Source organism: Engraulis encrasicolus, chromosome 4 (genome assembly GCF_034702125.1).
Source record: "Engraulis encrasicolus isolate BLACKSEA-1 chromosome 4, IST_EnEncr_1.0, whole genome shotgun sequence".
Classification (NCBI taxonomy): domain Eukaryota; kingdom Metazoa; phylum Chordata; class Actinopteri; order Clupeiformes; family Engraulidae; genus Engraulis; species Engraulis encrasicolus.
The window spans coordinates 34216519-34230775 of record NC_085860.1 but is presented as its reverse complement, the minus strand read 5'-3'; the positions used below and the strand labels follow the sequence as shown (position 1 = coordinate 34230775).

Sequence of the window (14257 nt, the reverse complement as noted above, 5' to 3'; positions counted from 1 at the left end):
TTTTTTTGTTTGTTTGTTTTTTATAAAGCAATGGGGAAAAGATAAAGTTGCTCATGGGAGTGGGCCTAATGGCTGTGTGGGGAAGGATAGAAGTGCGTGGGAAGAAATTGGCCAGGGGCTGTTTAGTTTAGCCCATGTCAGGTACAGCCTGGTTGGCCCCGCTGTGGTGGTGGTGAAGTAGCAACAGCAGACTTAGCGCAGCAACACTCCCTCTCTGGAGCTGTCACTCCCGCTAATGTCACCAGGGCAAGATCCCCCCTCACATCGGCAAGTTGTCAGGTTTGGAGAGGCGATGAAATGGAAAAGAAGAGACCCCCCCCCTTTTTTTGTTTGTGTTTGTGTGTGTGCGTCTCTCTTCGGACCGTGATCGGAGAGAAACGCGTGTGAGTCATGACTTGAAATAGGCCATTGCGTCTTCTGCGTGACTAGGCTTTACCACCACCATAGACCATGTATTTGTTTTCTTCATTAAACCAGCTAAAACTTAAACCACCCTGTACTGGGTATTTATGTTCTTTACTAGGCCTATCTGATTTTTCAACGTGAGCTGCAACAGTATTGCACCACCACCGCCTCAGCCACTATATTTTCCTGCGCGCAGCTGATTTGCAATCTCTTCAGAGCTGGTGGTTGACATTTGCTTGCCTAATACAAACAGGGGAGGTTGAATTTCACAACCATGTTTTGCTGTGTGCATGAAAACAGTGCAGTTAATCATGAAACCAGACACCATAAGGGCCTACAACTTGCATCCGGATACACGCAGCCTCTAAATTATTCATTGCGCTTATGGTCAGATTTTTTTTAGCACTGGATCATTTAAATGTTAGGCCTAAATGCTAAAATGTAAATGTTAAATGCATCAAAGAATGTTCCATTTATAGCCATTAAGTGCTCACCACAGCATCCGACTAAAGGAGTGCTGAAGTGAGACGCTCAAATTTGAGGATGGTATTTCCCCCATCCCTTTGAAATAGGCTGAAGAGCATTTGTGCGCACTGATGCGCACTGGCTTGGAGCGGCTTTTATTTTCCCACACCCATCCATTTACCCTGGGTGAAACGGTAACATCAAAGTCCCCATGTTTGCGTAAATTATAGGTCTTTCTGTTTCATAGTCTTTGAATGTAACTGCGCCATGTATGTGGGGCAATATCGCCTATCTTCAGCCCATCTACAGTTGAAGCCAGAGCTTTTTGTGTGCATAATTGAATAGCCTCCCCCCACAGAACACAATGTAGCCTAGACTATCAAGGGATCCGGGGGAGAACACCCCCTCGAATGTGATTTCTCATATGACGTTGGCGTTTCTTCAGGAAGGCACCCAGAGAGTTAACGCTTTGGGCTGTTCTGATTGGATTAGCCGTGGCACAGCAAGTGAATGGGAAAAAAAGAGGAGAGAAGCTGCTGGGAAGGCAGGGGTAATGACAGCTGCAATCAAACAGACAAAAGGGAACACGCACGCTCAACGTCGGATTTTGAGCGGCAGACATTTTTGCTCTTCGTCCCGAAAGAGGAGATGTGAGTCGGGTGAATTCGACAGAAATATGACATTTCCCATCCATGGGGAATTGAGGTATTTGAGCTGCACGGGGCGGGGTAATGCCTAAGTTCCGGTGGAGCGAGAGCAAAGCGACCACAGCCAAATGGGTTCCAGACGGATTTTACCGGGCGCGGCTGCCGACGCACTGTTTGTACGCCCGGGCTGGATAAGTTTTTTAGGGGTACGGTGAACGAAACATACTGCAGACGGACTGGGGACACGGCAGACAGGGGACACGTTTTGTGGCGCCCCTCTGCCCCCTGTCCGTCAAAACGATGAGGACGCTATTAGCATTCTGTTGTCTGTGCTTCGTTACTGGAGGAGCGGACCATACAACAGCAGACAGGTCCACGGCAAACAACAACGAGGAGAGCGTGACGGCCGACAGCAACAGAAGGTATCTGAACATTGGAGATGGGACGTCTCATGAATTTGAGTTTCCCGAGAACACGAAAGGCGTGATTGTCATATCAAGTAAGTACCGGAGTGCGGCGAGTAGGAAGGGCCGCGAAAGCTGGCGGCAAACAGTGCGGGTGCGCTCTTTGGACCCAGATGTGCTTTCCATTTTGAACGTTACCGACAGCGGACACACGGGACCTGTGAGGAGTTACATTATCAGCATTCGCTCAGGTCTCGCAGGCCTGGCTCCGTTGCGCATTCAGCTCATAGACCTGGACCAGAACTCCAACCCGGTTCTGATTGAGGAACGGTCGGATTACACCATCAGAGTGGCGCCGGGAGCCGATGACCCCTCCACCCGGCTTATCCAGTCGGGTGGGCTGTCCCATTTCTCAGAGAACCCGGTGCTCTTCGCCCTCTTGCCACTTATATTCATCAACAAGTGTGCTTTCGGTTGCAAGGTGGAAGTGGAGGTGCTCAGGGGGCTGCTGAAGAGGCCTGTGCCACTGCTCTTGGGTGTGGTGGGCCAGTTCCTGGTCATGCCGTTGTATGCCTACAGCCTGTCCAAGCTGGCCTCCCTGCCCAAGGCCCTGGCCCTTGGTCTAGTCATCACCTGCTCGGCTCCGGGCGGTGGTGGAGGCTACCTCTACAGCCTGCTGCTGGGTGGAGATGTGACGCTGGCCATCTCCATGACGCTGGTGTCCACGGTGGTGGCAGCGGCGGCCATGCCTCTGTCCTCTGCGCTGTACGGGCACCTGCTGGGGGTCCACGCCGCCCTGCACGTGCCCTTCGTCAAGATCCTGGGCACCCTGCTCTTTATCGCCATACCCATCTCCCTGGGCATGCTGGTGAAGCTGCGCATGCCGGCGCTGACCCGCGTGCTGCTGACACTCATCCGGCCTTTCAGCTTCGTCCTGATCGTGGGCGGCATCTTCATGGCCTACCAGATGGGCGCCTCCATCCTGGCGCACGTGCGGGGCCCCCAGATCGTGGCGGTGGGGGTGACGGTGCCGCTGTTCGGCCTGGCGCTGGGGCTGTGCATGGCGCGGGGCGCCGGCCTGCCCCTGCCCCAGAGGAAGACGGTGGGCATCGAAGTGGGCGTACAGAACAGCCTGCTGGCCCTGGCGGTCATGCAGCTGTCCTTCCGCAGGGAGGAGGCCGACTTTGCCTCCCAGGCCCCCTTCATCGTGGCCCTCAGCAGCACCTCCGAGATGCTGCTCACCGTCCTGGCACACATGGCCTACCGACGGCTCTGCTCATCCTCCAGCTCTGCCAGCATTGCCGCCCAGACCGGGGCCTGATTGTATTGTTTTGTTAAAAGCCAGCAGAAAAAAAACTTGCTAAGGAGCTCAGAGTGGACCCCACAGGTGTCAATCCCAGCTTCATAAACTAAAGGCCCTGCAACAAATTTGGTCAAACAACCAGCTCTGAATCAGCTGCTCGTAATGGTCTCTCAAGACAGGTAGACCAGTTTACTGAAGTCACCTGTGTTGGGAGGAAAACGTGGCAGGGTTTTTACTTTTGAAACAGGGTTTTGACACCTCTGAGTGGGCCTCCGCGTCCTTCGACACCCCCTGCCTATGGGGGGCGTTTGTGTCAGAATGGAATTGCCATCATTGGAAACATTCTACAACAAGTCTGTGTAAGAAATGTGCGTACACAACCAAGCCACACTGCTCACAGAGAACAGTGCCTGGGAATTTGACTGTGATTATTGCTTTTTTGTCTTGGAAAAAAAAAAACCAAAGGCCTTTTTTCCTATCCTGGCCCACAGTTGTATGTTTTGTTTTTTTTCTTCTCTGATATTTTTATCAACAAAAAATCAAAATGAGAGAAAAAATCCTGTACATAACAAAGAGAGATACTTATAAAGAAAAGATGAATATTTTTCTAAGCGATTTTTCTTTTGCTTTTGGTTGTTTTTGTAATTGAAAATGATTACCTTGTATCATGTTTACAAATGGTCCGTGTTGTCAGAATGAGACTGCGACTGTGTTTTTTTCTTGAGGTGGGAATTTATACGCGGTGTTCGGTTCTATATGGTGTCAAAAAAATTGGTGAACCTGCTGATTGTTCCTCTGGATTCAAAGGAGGTTATCTGAGAATCCATGTACTTGAATAATGCAAAATAGGACGTATAAATAAATGCATTTTGCCAAAAGCACACAAATGAATTCCTTTCAGTTTTGTACCAGGCAACAACAACCTTTAACTTGGCATGGGTTTCGTTTTGAACAGAAATGTGATTTGCAGAGGGATGTTCTGTATTTGGCTCGGCTATTTATTCACAGACCGACCATGCTATTTTCTGTGATGCCTTTTCTGCCCATCGCTGCTTGGCATAAGTGCATTTGCATCATTGTGTGTAAGCGCGGTGGTGTGGAGTTGGTGTGAATTCTAAGCTCTTTATCTGCCGTTCCCGTTAAGCTAGAAGGGAGGGTGGGAGAGTGTTGTTGCCTAATATGGCCTTGTGCTTATGATCTCCAAAATGGTGATTATGAGAGGGAGAAAAAGGTGAAGCTTCTCAGCCTATACTTGTTTGTGAGCAAAGAGAAAGGGGAAACATTATGAGGTCAGAGTCCATACAGAGGAAGAGACGACATGTGACTGCTGTGGGTGTGAAAGGAAGGTACGAGGGGGGTTGTGAGACTGTTGAGCTTGTCACGGCAGGACTAGGCATGCACGCTTTGCTATCTTGTACAGAATCGTAAAAAGCAAGGAAGGAAATTCTATGGCCTACATGCCAGTTTAGACAGCCCAGTACTAGAAAAAATGTGTTCGATTTCACAAATGGGTGATGTTTTTTTTGTTTTTTTTCTTCTTCTTCTTCTTCTTCTTCCCCTTTCCTCTACATTTCACAGCTGTTTTTCGATCACATCTGTTGTCCATTTTGTACTTGTGGCTTTTGTTGCCTGGGTGCGTACACAGCCACGAGGGGCCTGCATGGCTCGGTCCGCCAAGAATGTGGCACAGAGTTTACAGGCTGAGCTTAATTATTTGGTTTTAGAGGGCTTTGTCAACGTTGAGGTCTTTCAGCATGTCAGTAGGGAACGGGCCCATTATGTCTGTAATGTTCCCTTACTTAAGCCCTAGTTCTTTTCCCACAAGATTCGTCTAAATCTGGACACAGTTTTTTTTTTTTATGTGATTTTTTTATGTGACCTGACCAAACAAGTAACATTCTTACAGCATGTACAGTACAGTACAGACCAAGCCCACTTGTCTCTTGTCCTCTGTAAGGGAAACCATTGTACCTTTTCTACAGAGACTTCTTTTAGGCAGCAGGATTCATTTTCACCGTGACCTACTGAGGAGATATTTTTATGGTTATTGATGTAACTTTACACTTTTGATCAGGGAAATTGGCAGTCATGTTGGCCGTCTCGCTCGCAAACAACTATCTGTCCACAATGACCGCCTAGTTGAACGGAAGATGAGTTTTGTTTTGAGTGGCTCATTTATTGTTTCCTTTAAGAGGAAAAAAACCTCAACACAGTTTTGTTTGCTTTGACTATATGAGGCATAGAGGACAAAAACAGTAACCTCCCACTGTTAGTTAACAGGGGAAAATATCTAACCCCTCTATCCCAGCTGCCATGGTAGCCTGACCTGATTTTCTCCAGGCTGTTGACATTAGCTCGGCTATTGGATTCCCTTGCATGTGTGAGGTTTAAACACATTCACCATACTGTATCGTTTTGCGAACTGATGTTAACATCATTATTCTTGCACCACTACACAGTATAGGTAGGATAGGAATGTGCACTCAGACACACATTTCAACATTAGTTTATGGCTGATGTGTCATTTAGTGTTTTATGCATTCTATACCATTTCAGTGTATTTAATATCATCTAGAAAGCTTAGGCGTGCAAACCTTCATAATGTTATGTGACCCAAGGTAATGCCCGTGCTTACCCACCCACCCGAGTTACGATCAAGTTAATGCAGAGTAGGCAATCCTCTCCCCCCTCTCCCGCCTCCGTTCCTACTAAGAATAACACATTCAAATTACCAGCGTACTTTGTATAAGAATCTATCAGGCGGCCATGTGTAGAATTACAGAATACAGTGTACAACCATAAATGTGTAAGAGAGTGTGAGTACACACTATGCCATGCCTGTTTCTATACAGTAAGTGTGTTTATCTGTTCCCTGTCTTTTCTACACATACCAAAGAAAAGGTTCATTAAAACCAAGCCATTTTTTCTAAGGTTCTTTAGTAAGCCCAGGATCCAAAGTACAAGCAAATGGGCCATTTGACTTGGTGCCAGGTGAGCCTCTCCACTGCTTGGGCAGTGCCACGTCCATTTGGAGAGCAGGGTAGAGATTGCGTGCCAACGATGGTGCCTACGTCAGCTGCAGTTTGACAGGCTGGCAGGTGATCACCATCCATGCAGTGTCCTCTGTGTTGTGTCTGCTTGGTCTGCCGCATTCAAGCTCTTCCTGTGCAGAGGTTTCATGGCACAATAAAGAGAGTGCTTAAACATTCATGAGACAACTTGGATTAAAATTTAATGAGATCCTTTCACCTCTCAGGGGCCCATCCTCCCCGCTGCTGTACCAGGCTTCCCAGGATCACCTGACACAACAGAACATGTGGGGGCTCGTCTGGGATTGGTCAGTCTTTCATAGTTCTGACATGCTGAAATACCAGACTGATTAAAAAAAAAATACTGTGCTGTTGTTTTTGATGCTTTTTTGCGGGCATGCATTACAAGATTGACAAACCTTGTGCGAGCGAAATTGTTTTTCTATGCGGTATAGTACACAAAATAAACTGTGACTATACATGGTTTCTCAATTTTTGTTTCCCCCTGCCTGCGCACCCTGGCTGTGCACAACTCAACCTCTGATTGTTGGAAACAAAAAAGTAGCTCACATGGTTGGCTGCCAGTGTCTTGCCCCTCCTCAAAACACTGTGTTTATAACAAAACAAAAAAACATGTATAGGCCAAACCCATTACTAACCCAAAATTTGAGGAGAAAGATATGGGAGAACGCTGCCTTGAGTCACAAAGAAGAACTTAGTGCTGGTTTTCTTCACGGCACTATCAAATGACGGTTCCGAGACAACTCGGCTATTTTATCCTTTTTTATGTCTCTGGTGCGTGTGACAAAAAAAGAAAAAAGACTAAATTGCAGATTTGCCTTGGTTGCCCAGCCACAGATCACTTCCACCCCTCATGGAAAACATTTGTCAACATAACACTTTAAAAATTTGGAAGTATTATTTAGGCATATTTTACGGAATCATGATGTCAAGTTGCAACTACAACATGCAGGTGAACAAGCATAGGCCTACACCAGGCCATAGCTGAATCATGGTTTGTTAAGAATCTTTCAATCTTTTCAGGTAAATAGGTGTTGCGCCACCAATCAATGATGACTTGCAAAAATGTTCTTTATATTGACTTTAATGTCATTGAATTGTACCTTATTATTAATAGAAATGTGTTCTATGGAGTGTAAAAGGTTATGGAAGCTGCACAAAAAATATAACCTACAAATGGGCCTACCTATTAGGCCTACAGGCACTGAAAAAACAAACGCTTAATAGTGGGCCAGACTGGTGAGAGGCGGTGGATAGTTTTTTGTTTGTTTTCAACAGAATCAATCATGTACAGTCAGGGCCGCTGACAGCTTTCGCTGGGCCCAGGACAAAGTCATCTGAAAGGGCACCCTACCCAAACAATGTGATGGGGACCCCATTCTTCTGACCCCCCTATGTACCTGTGCCCGGGACAACATAACTCCTCCCCTGTCAGCGGGCCTGTGAGTGCCTACTGGAGAGGAAGAGGCCTGTTTAGAAAAGGATCCGATTCAGACCCATATCATCCACCACTTATTTGGCAAGAGCATGCCATTGACCGTAAAAGCAGACAGCGCCCAGATGCTTGCAATATTTGCCATGCAACCTTCCTGCCCATGATACATATTGATCTGCTTGTTGGCTTCCTCTCTCTCTCAACACTCAATACTTTCCAACACACCCAGATTCTGTCAGGGTTGTAGAGTCATGTAAGCCTACAACTAATGGCCTTGACTCCTTTCGTCAGGGTTTGTTTGATGTTCTATCCTACCATTACTCAGAAAGTCTTGGCTGTACCATTCAAAAATGTTGACAGTGGATTGTTTCTGTTTGTTTTGGTGATGACCTCACTGGGTGGAGGTCACTCAAGTTCTTTTCTAGTTGATAGACTTGTTATATTGTATTATTCAAATGAGAGCGAGATGGCAACTCATTTTTACAGAGGAGGCACAAACCTTCAAATTGGACCAAGTTAATTACGGTTATGTGATAAAATAATGTAAATGAATACCAGTAGGCCTAATTAACAATACTACAAAACAAAAATATTGTCATTTAGGTCTGACGGGCTCGCTCTCTTTCTCTCACGTGCATGGGATGCGGACCAATGCAACTTGTGGATTGGCCGTCACAGAATCCTTTAGCCAATCAACTTTTCAAACTCAACTACGCGGGAGACGTAGCAGGAAGTATGCGGCAAAAATGTAACGCTGTGTGTGAAATAAGCAGCGTATTTTCAGTGATGTTTACAACTTTTTAGTAGTGAAGATTTCACTGGAAGTGAATTATTGAAAGTGGTTAGGACGAAACTCTACATCTGAATACTTTTGTGTCAATCGAAACGTGACTGTAATGGCAGAAATCACCAACCTCTGTCAGCCGTATTAAAAGCTACGTTGCTCTGCAGCCACACATTGGTAAGTCTGTAAACACACTAGACCGCTGTTAAAACGTTTATAGGCCTATGTGGTATGTAGTGGTTGGACACTCAGCCATGTAAATCTTACTGGCAGAATCAGATTAACCTGTAGGTCGACGAGATACATTGAGCCAGCACAGAATGTCCTTGGAAATGTCAACGGTGTTGGACTTGGCACCGTCACAGAGTCAGAAAGCATCACTGTCATCTCTTCTCGGTAAGCTAGCCAGAGTTCAATGTCTTTATACTTGTTTATGGTACTTAGGAATCAAGTAACATTCACATGATTTCACAATAGTAGTCTAACAAGTGCATGGATTTCGTCTCCTCTTCTACTTCACAGCAAGTCGCACTGCAAAGAGACCCAGAGATCATCTGTCCGGACAGGACTTGCAGGAGGCTGCTATTCAGCTGCTCAACAGCAACCAGAACCTGACTGATCTCCTTCTGGAAGTGGGAGTATGTTTCTGTTGAGAGATTATGCTCTGACCACAGCCATAGAGAGAGAGTTAGCGCTTTCTACACCCCCTGGCTCTGACCTGACAGGCTGGAGACTCTTGCTGGTTACAAGTAATTCAAGATGACAGTGGCATCCATATTAATAAATTTCAACTTGTTATAGACATTACAATTTCCATCACTTTATGCATAATTAGATGCCAGCAGTTGATGTTTCTTAGTACTTCGGCAAGTCCAGCGTCAATCATCAGCAGCCTCCAGGCAGATTGTCACAGAAATGAGTGGGCTAGCAGTTGATTGTTTCAGACTCCTGACAGCTTGCATGCATCTCTAAACTGCACTGCCCTCTGTGCTCATGTCAAATTGGTGAACACATTGTCCTTGTTATTGTAGGAACAAAGCCCCAAGTTTGGTAAATTCAGTCTTTACTGGGATGCTGAGGAAAAAGATGTGCCTGAGCGAAGCATTGTGCAGAAGACTGGAGCCTCTTTCCTTTGTAAGTTTTCATCTCATCATGTTGAGGTTTCACCTTACCAAAGTAACATTTCTTCAAAACAACCCTTGACCCATGTCATTTTGGAGAGAAAGAGAAAGACACACACACACACTGTAATTTGCTTCGGATAAACACTGTCCGTCTCATTTTCAGAAATCAGTCATTCAGTGTTGCTTAATTTTACACTGGGCTAGCTATTGTTATTTTCCAAGTCGGAGAGCTTTGGAAAGGAGCCTGCCTGTCCAAGTCAGCTGCGGCATCAGGCACTTGCGGTTGTATAACGATGACCGTGCTCTCTCTGTCTCTCTCGCTCTCTCTCGCTCTCTCTCTCTCTGTCTCTCTCTCTCGCTCTCGCTCTCTCTCGCTCTCTAGTGAGTGAGCTGAAGAGGCAGTCTCAGGAGCTGGGAGTCCCGGTGGGTGTGCTGTCTGTAAGGGTGGTGCTGGACAGGGTGCTGGAGCTCACAACACCTGCTGCAGAGACAGAAGAAGATGGAGATCACATACTCCTCACCCCAGTTCAGAGGGTACCAGATAACCAATAGCCTGTTCTGCAGTCCAGGAGCATGTTGAACAATGACTTTGTTCGAATAGCTTAACACTCAATACTTCACCATATGTGGAAATATGATCATTTTACACCTCAACTTAAATTAAATAACTGAGTTTTACAATCCTACTGTTGTCTCAGCTGGTCACTTAAAGTTGAGGCATTACAGCTAGTTTGATGCTAGTATGTATCATTGAATCCGGATTAAACCAGCTAGGTGCTAGGTGGTCCAATCCAGTTCCATGATCCTTAATAATATCATGGTAGTAATATCACCAGACTTAGAGAAAGGCTTGATGAGCACGAGAAAGGTAAAAACTCCATTATTTTACTTGAGGAAAGATGGAAAAAGTGAAGTGTTGCTTAATAATTATTAATATTCCTTTGAAGTTGTGACTATGACTAAGTAATTTAATGTGTTTGTATTGACTTTATGTGTTTTTATTGAAATGACTTACTGGTATTGAGGATTTCTTGGTCCTTTCAGACCCAGCTTGGCGTGCTGCTTCAGTCCACTAGAGAGCTCCTCTCGGCCGGAACCTTTAGTCCCAAGCTGCTGTGGCAGGAGTACTGGAAAGCACAGGTGTGCATTTGTGTTGCTGTTGCTGTTGGTGACTCAAAGACCCAAAATATTAACATGGTTTAAATGTATCCCTTTCCATTAATTTACTCACTCAACTCAATCACATTTTTCATGAGAATACATTTATGCTGAGTATGATGAGCAAAATTTTGAGCTTATTCATTTAAATACATCTTCCTGTAAACTCATTTTGACTCCCGCCACAGCCCAGACTGGAGGTTGTTTACCATCTACATGCTGAGAATATTCTTGCCCTGGAGGACCTGCTTGAAAGGTGTGTCTCAGCTTTTGTTTGAGAATGCTCTGCTTAGTCTAGTGTTTCTCAACGGGGGCTCTATAGTCCCCTGTGGGCTGTTTAGGAGCCCCAGGGGGGCGTTGTCTTTAGGGAGCATTAATCCATTTTATGATGAAGTTCGCAGGCTTATGATTAGGTCAAGTGGGTGTTTGTTCAAAAAAGGTTGATAACCACTAGCTTAGACACTTACGATGTCATTAAATCAATGAACAACAATACATACATGTACATTATGCTTTTGTAAACACATACAACATTCTGTACTTCAAATGTGTGTAGGTTATTTTAACATCTAAAACAGGATCAGTGGGATCAGTGTCAATGGTACAAGTCTAGGGGTTTCTGTACTGTATTTGTTCCCTCACTGATGTCAGGATGTGCTCTCTGCACCTGTAAAAGCTCAACCCGACTCTTGTTTTTGTGCTCTGCAGTGATGATGGTGTGCGGATCTGGATGATCAAACAGCTGAAGGCTCTGTGTGGCTTAACCCATGCCCAGGAGCAGAGAGAAGGGGAGGAGGGGCAGGGGGACACCAAACAGAAGATACTGTCAAGTAGGAATGACAAAAACACAAACACCACACCCGTGACTGACTTGTTCTCTCTCTCTCTCTCTCTCTCTCTCTCTCTCTCTCTCTCTCTCTCTCTCTCTCTCTCTCTCTCTGACACGCATACGCACACCAAAAATACTTAACCCTCTCTTATGGAGTTGGTCCATACCAGTCATTCTTTGCCTTTTCTTGTTGACAGTTTGATGATTGATATCTTAACTTAAACCTTGTCTCGATTATATGTTAAGGTGACTGTAAGGTTTCTTTAAATAGAATTGTGTTTGGTATGTTATTGTTACCGTCTGTCTCCTTGGAGCTTGTGTGATTTTGCTTTTACAGATAACTTGGCCTTAAATGCAAAGCTTAACAAGTTAAGTTGGTAGTAGCTATATTTAATATGCTGATAGTCAATATTCAAGCTCTCAAAATGGTTGCAACAGTATGGGCCAATATAAGAGGATACGATGCAATATGTTGAAATCATTTTTACCCATCCCTACACACACTTTTATTTAAATAATGTACACGTTCATATTCCTTTTGTCTGTAAAATATTTTTTATAACTATAACTATTATTTTTGTTAATGTGTATAATGCTTTGTTACAGCAATCATGCTTGCTCTGGTGCGGGGTGGCTTTGAGGAAGTCCAGGCCGCCTCTGGTTCGGCTCCTTCCTGCTCCAGACTGTTCTCCCAACGTTGCCAATCCGTATTGGATAACATGCTGTCCTGTGAGTGACATCACTGTGCTCCTCATGTCGACTTCCTTACAAGGCTTTTAAACTCAGAATGTATTGTGTTACGGTTTTACAGCTGTGTCGGAGTATAACCCTAAGCCTAAACCTTCGCCCCCTTGACACATTTCTATTGTTAGAATAGCCCGGGGCTGCCATATGACGTCTTGGCTTTCTTTTTTAAACCATAGTCGCAGTCTGTTAACTTGGCTGGTATATATAATCACAGCCTAACAATACTCGGCCTGTTGCTTCTGCAGCCCAACAAAGCTTTCAGATACATTCAATTTCCTGTGCTTCGCCACCACACCCTATTACGAATATTAACGCCAATATTGACTGTTCGAGATGGCATTTTCATGAGCTAAGAGACTACTGCCGGTTATCTAGAGCCCATGCCATATGTACAGTATAACCAGGCCGTATTGACAGTTGAAGATGATATTTGCACAAGCTAATTTTAGATCCATCTTATTGCAGACATAACCTCTCTCTGTTATGGATGAGATGATGACTAAATCATATTTTTTTTGCAACTGCAGTTAATGACTTACAAACCTTGCACAAAAAAGAAAAATAAGTGTTCTGGGAAACTTAATAATCTTAACAATAGTGCAAATGGATTGCATTTTCTTTGACAATAATTGCCATATGAAAATGTATAGCCATCTCATCTCTTCTCTGTGTCAGGGTTGCTGGGCTTGCTGACCCCCAGCCAGGGTCCTCAGGATCAGGGCAAGACAGCAGCAGAGGCCTGGTGAGATGAACCTGAATGACAGCCTTCTCATGACACAAGACATGCTGTACATGTGTTGACGTTAAAGGAATTTTGTTTTGCTCTCTCTTTTCCCACTTTTTCTTTCACTCTCCCTTTGACACTTTCTGTTTTGCTTTTGCTTTTTTATGTTTGTTTTTCCTGTTTCTCTTTCTTACTCACATTCACTCTGTCTGTCTGTCTGTCTCTCTCTCTCTCTCTCTCTCTCTCTCTCTCTCTCTCTCTCTCTCTCTCTCTCTCTCTCTCTCTCTCTCTCTCTCTCTCGTTCAATAGGGTGAGAGTGTTTGAAGCATCTCTGTCCCACGCCTCTGTTCTCGGCGAGGCTCTGCGTCGGTTTTATACACACTCCCTCACCTATATACTCACCTACTGCCCACTACTCAAAGGTACACACACACACACACACACACACACACACACACACACACACACACACACACACACACACACACACACACACACACACACACACACACACACACACACACACACACACACACACACACACACACACACACACACACACACACACACACACACACACTTTACATAATTTGAACTATTTTACAATTTTTGCTGAGGAGATGCTATTTTGTCAGCCACTCATTTTTGTTGCAAAATGTATTTTTAGTGTCAGACGCTGTTGCCATGCAGAACAACTGGACCTTTGCCAAAACCAGCCCACTATTGACATCTCTGTTGTGTAAGGTAGGTATACGTAGTACTAGGCCTGCCCCCTGTCCCCTACAGTATATGGAAACAACCCCCATGTGACGAATGACTACACAAACAGAGCTGTGCCGTCACACTCAAGCCATACAGTAGTACACGCACGCACGCCTCACTGTCATCCAAGTGGCAGATGCCTCAAACCTGTTTTCAAGCAGTGAACGTTGGAGGAGAGGAAAGCTAATTGACGATGATTGTTTGTTTCCCTGTAATTAGATTATTAGACAATGAAGTGAGTGAGACATTCAATTGGCATTCATGTCAAGCGTTTTTGGTCAATGTATTTTTTGGGGTTTTTCACCTTCACACAAAGAAGTCAACAGCAAGGACCAAACCAAAAACAGTTCAGAAAAAAGCGGATGCCTAAACAAAACACATAAAACAAAGGAATAAAAGAAAAGAAAAGCCCTCAACTGT

The 14257-nt window shown here is 45.0% G+C and overlaps 2 protein-coding genes across 2 annotated transcripts in view; both read left to right on the top strand.

The window, feature by feature from the left end:
* The first annotated feature begins 1379 nt into the window (after nucleotides 1-1379).
* Nucleotides 1380-3710, top strand: slc10a3 (solute carrier family 10 member 3). The gene has a single exon (XM_063197271.1). The coding sequence runs from the start codon at nucleotides 1818-1820 to the stop codon at nucleotides 3240-3242; it is 1425 nt and encodes a 474-aa protein (XP_063053341.1). The 5' UTR covers nucleotides 1380-1817; the 3' UTR covers nucleotides 3243-3710.
* A 4663-nt stretch (nucleotides 3711-8373) lies between these two features.
* LOC134447681 (Fanconi anemia group A protein) overlaps nucleotides 8374-14257 on the top strand; it is a 43595-nt gene continuing 37711 nt past the window's right edge. Inside the window, exons 1-12 of the mRNA XM_063197269.1 lie at nucleotides 8374-8670; nucleotides 8767-8889; nucleotides 9016-9131; nucleotides 9525-9627; nucleotides 10000-10151; nucleotides 10662-10757; nucleotides 10964-11031; nucleotides 11484-11605; nucleotides 12211-12333; nucleotides 13027-13093; nucleotides 13385-13497; nucleotides 13743-13819. Of these exons, the coding sequence (XP_063053339.1) occupies nucleotides 8814-8889; nucleotides 9016-9131; nucleotides 9525-9627; nucleotides 10000-10151; nucleotides 10662-10757; nucleotides 10964-11031; nucleotides 11484-11605; nucleotides 12211-12333; nucleotides 13027-13093; nucleotides 13385-13497; nucleotides 13743-13819 (1113 nt within the window). The 5' untranslated portion in view covers nucleotides 8374-8670; nucleotides 8767-8813. The remainder of the gene's footprint in view (nucleotides 8671-8766; nucleotides 8890-9015; nucleotides 9132-9524; nucleotides 9628-9999; nucleotides 10152-10661; nucleotides 10758-10963; nucleotides 11032-11483; nucleotides 11606-12210; nucleotides 12334-13026; nucleotides 13094-13384; nucleotides 13498-13742; nucleotides 13820-14257) is intronic.

What these genes read in the sequence shown, in the direction of transcription:
- slc10a3 (XM_063197271.1), top strand. Translation starts at nt 1,818, where the DNA reads ATGAGGACGCTATTAGCATTCTGTTGTCTGTGCTTCGTTACTGGAGGA.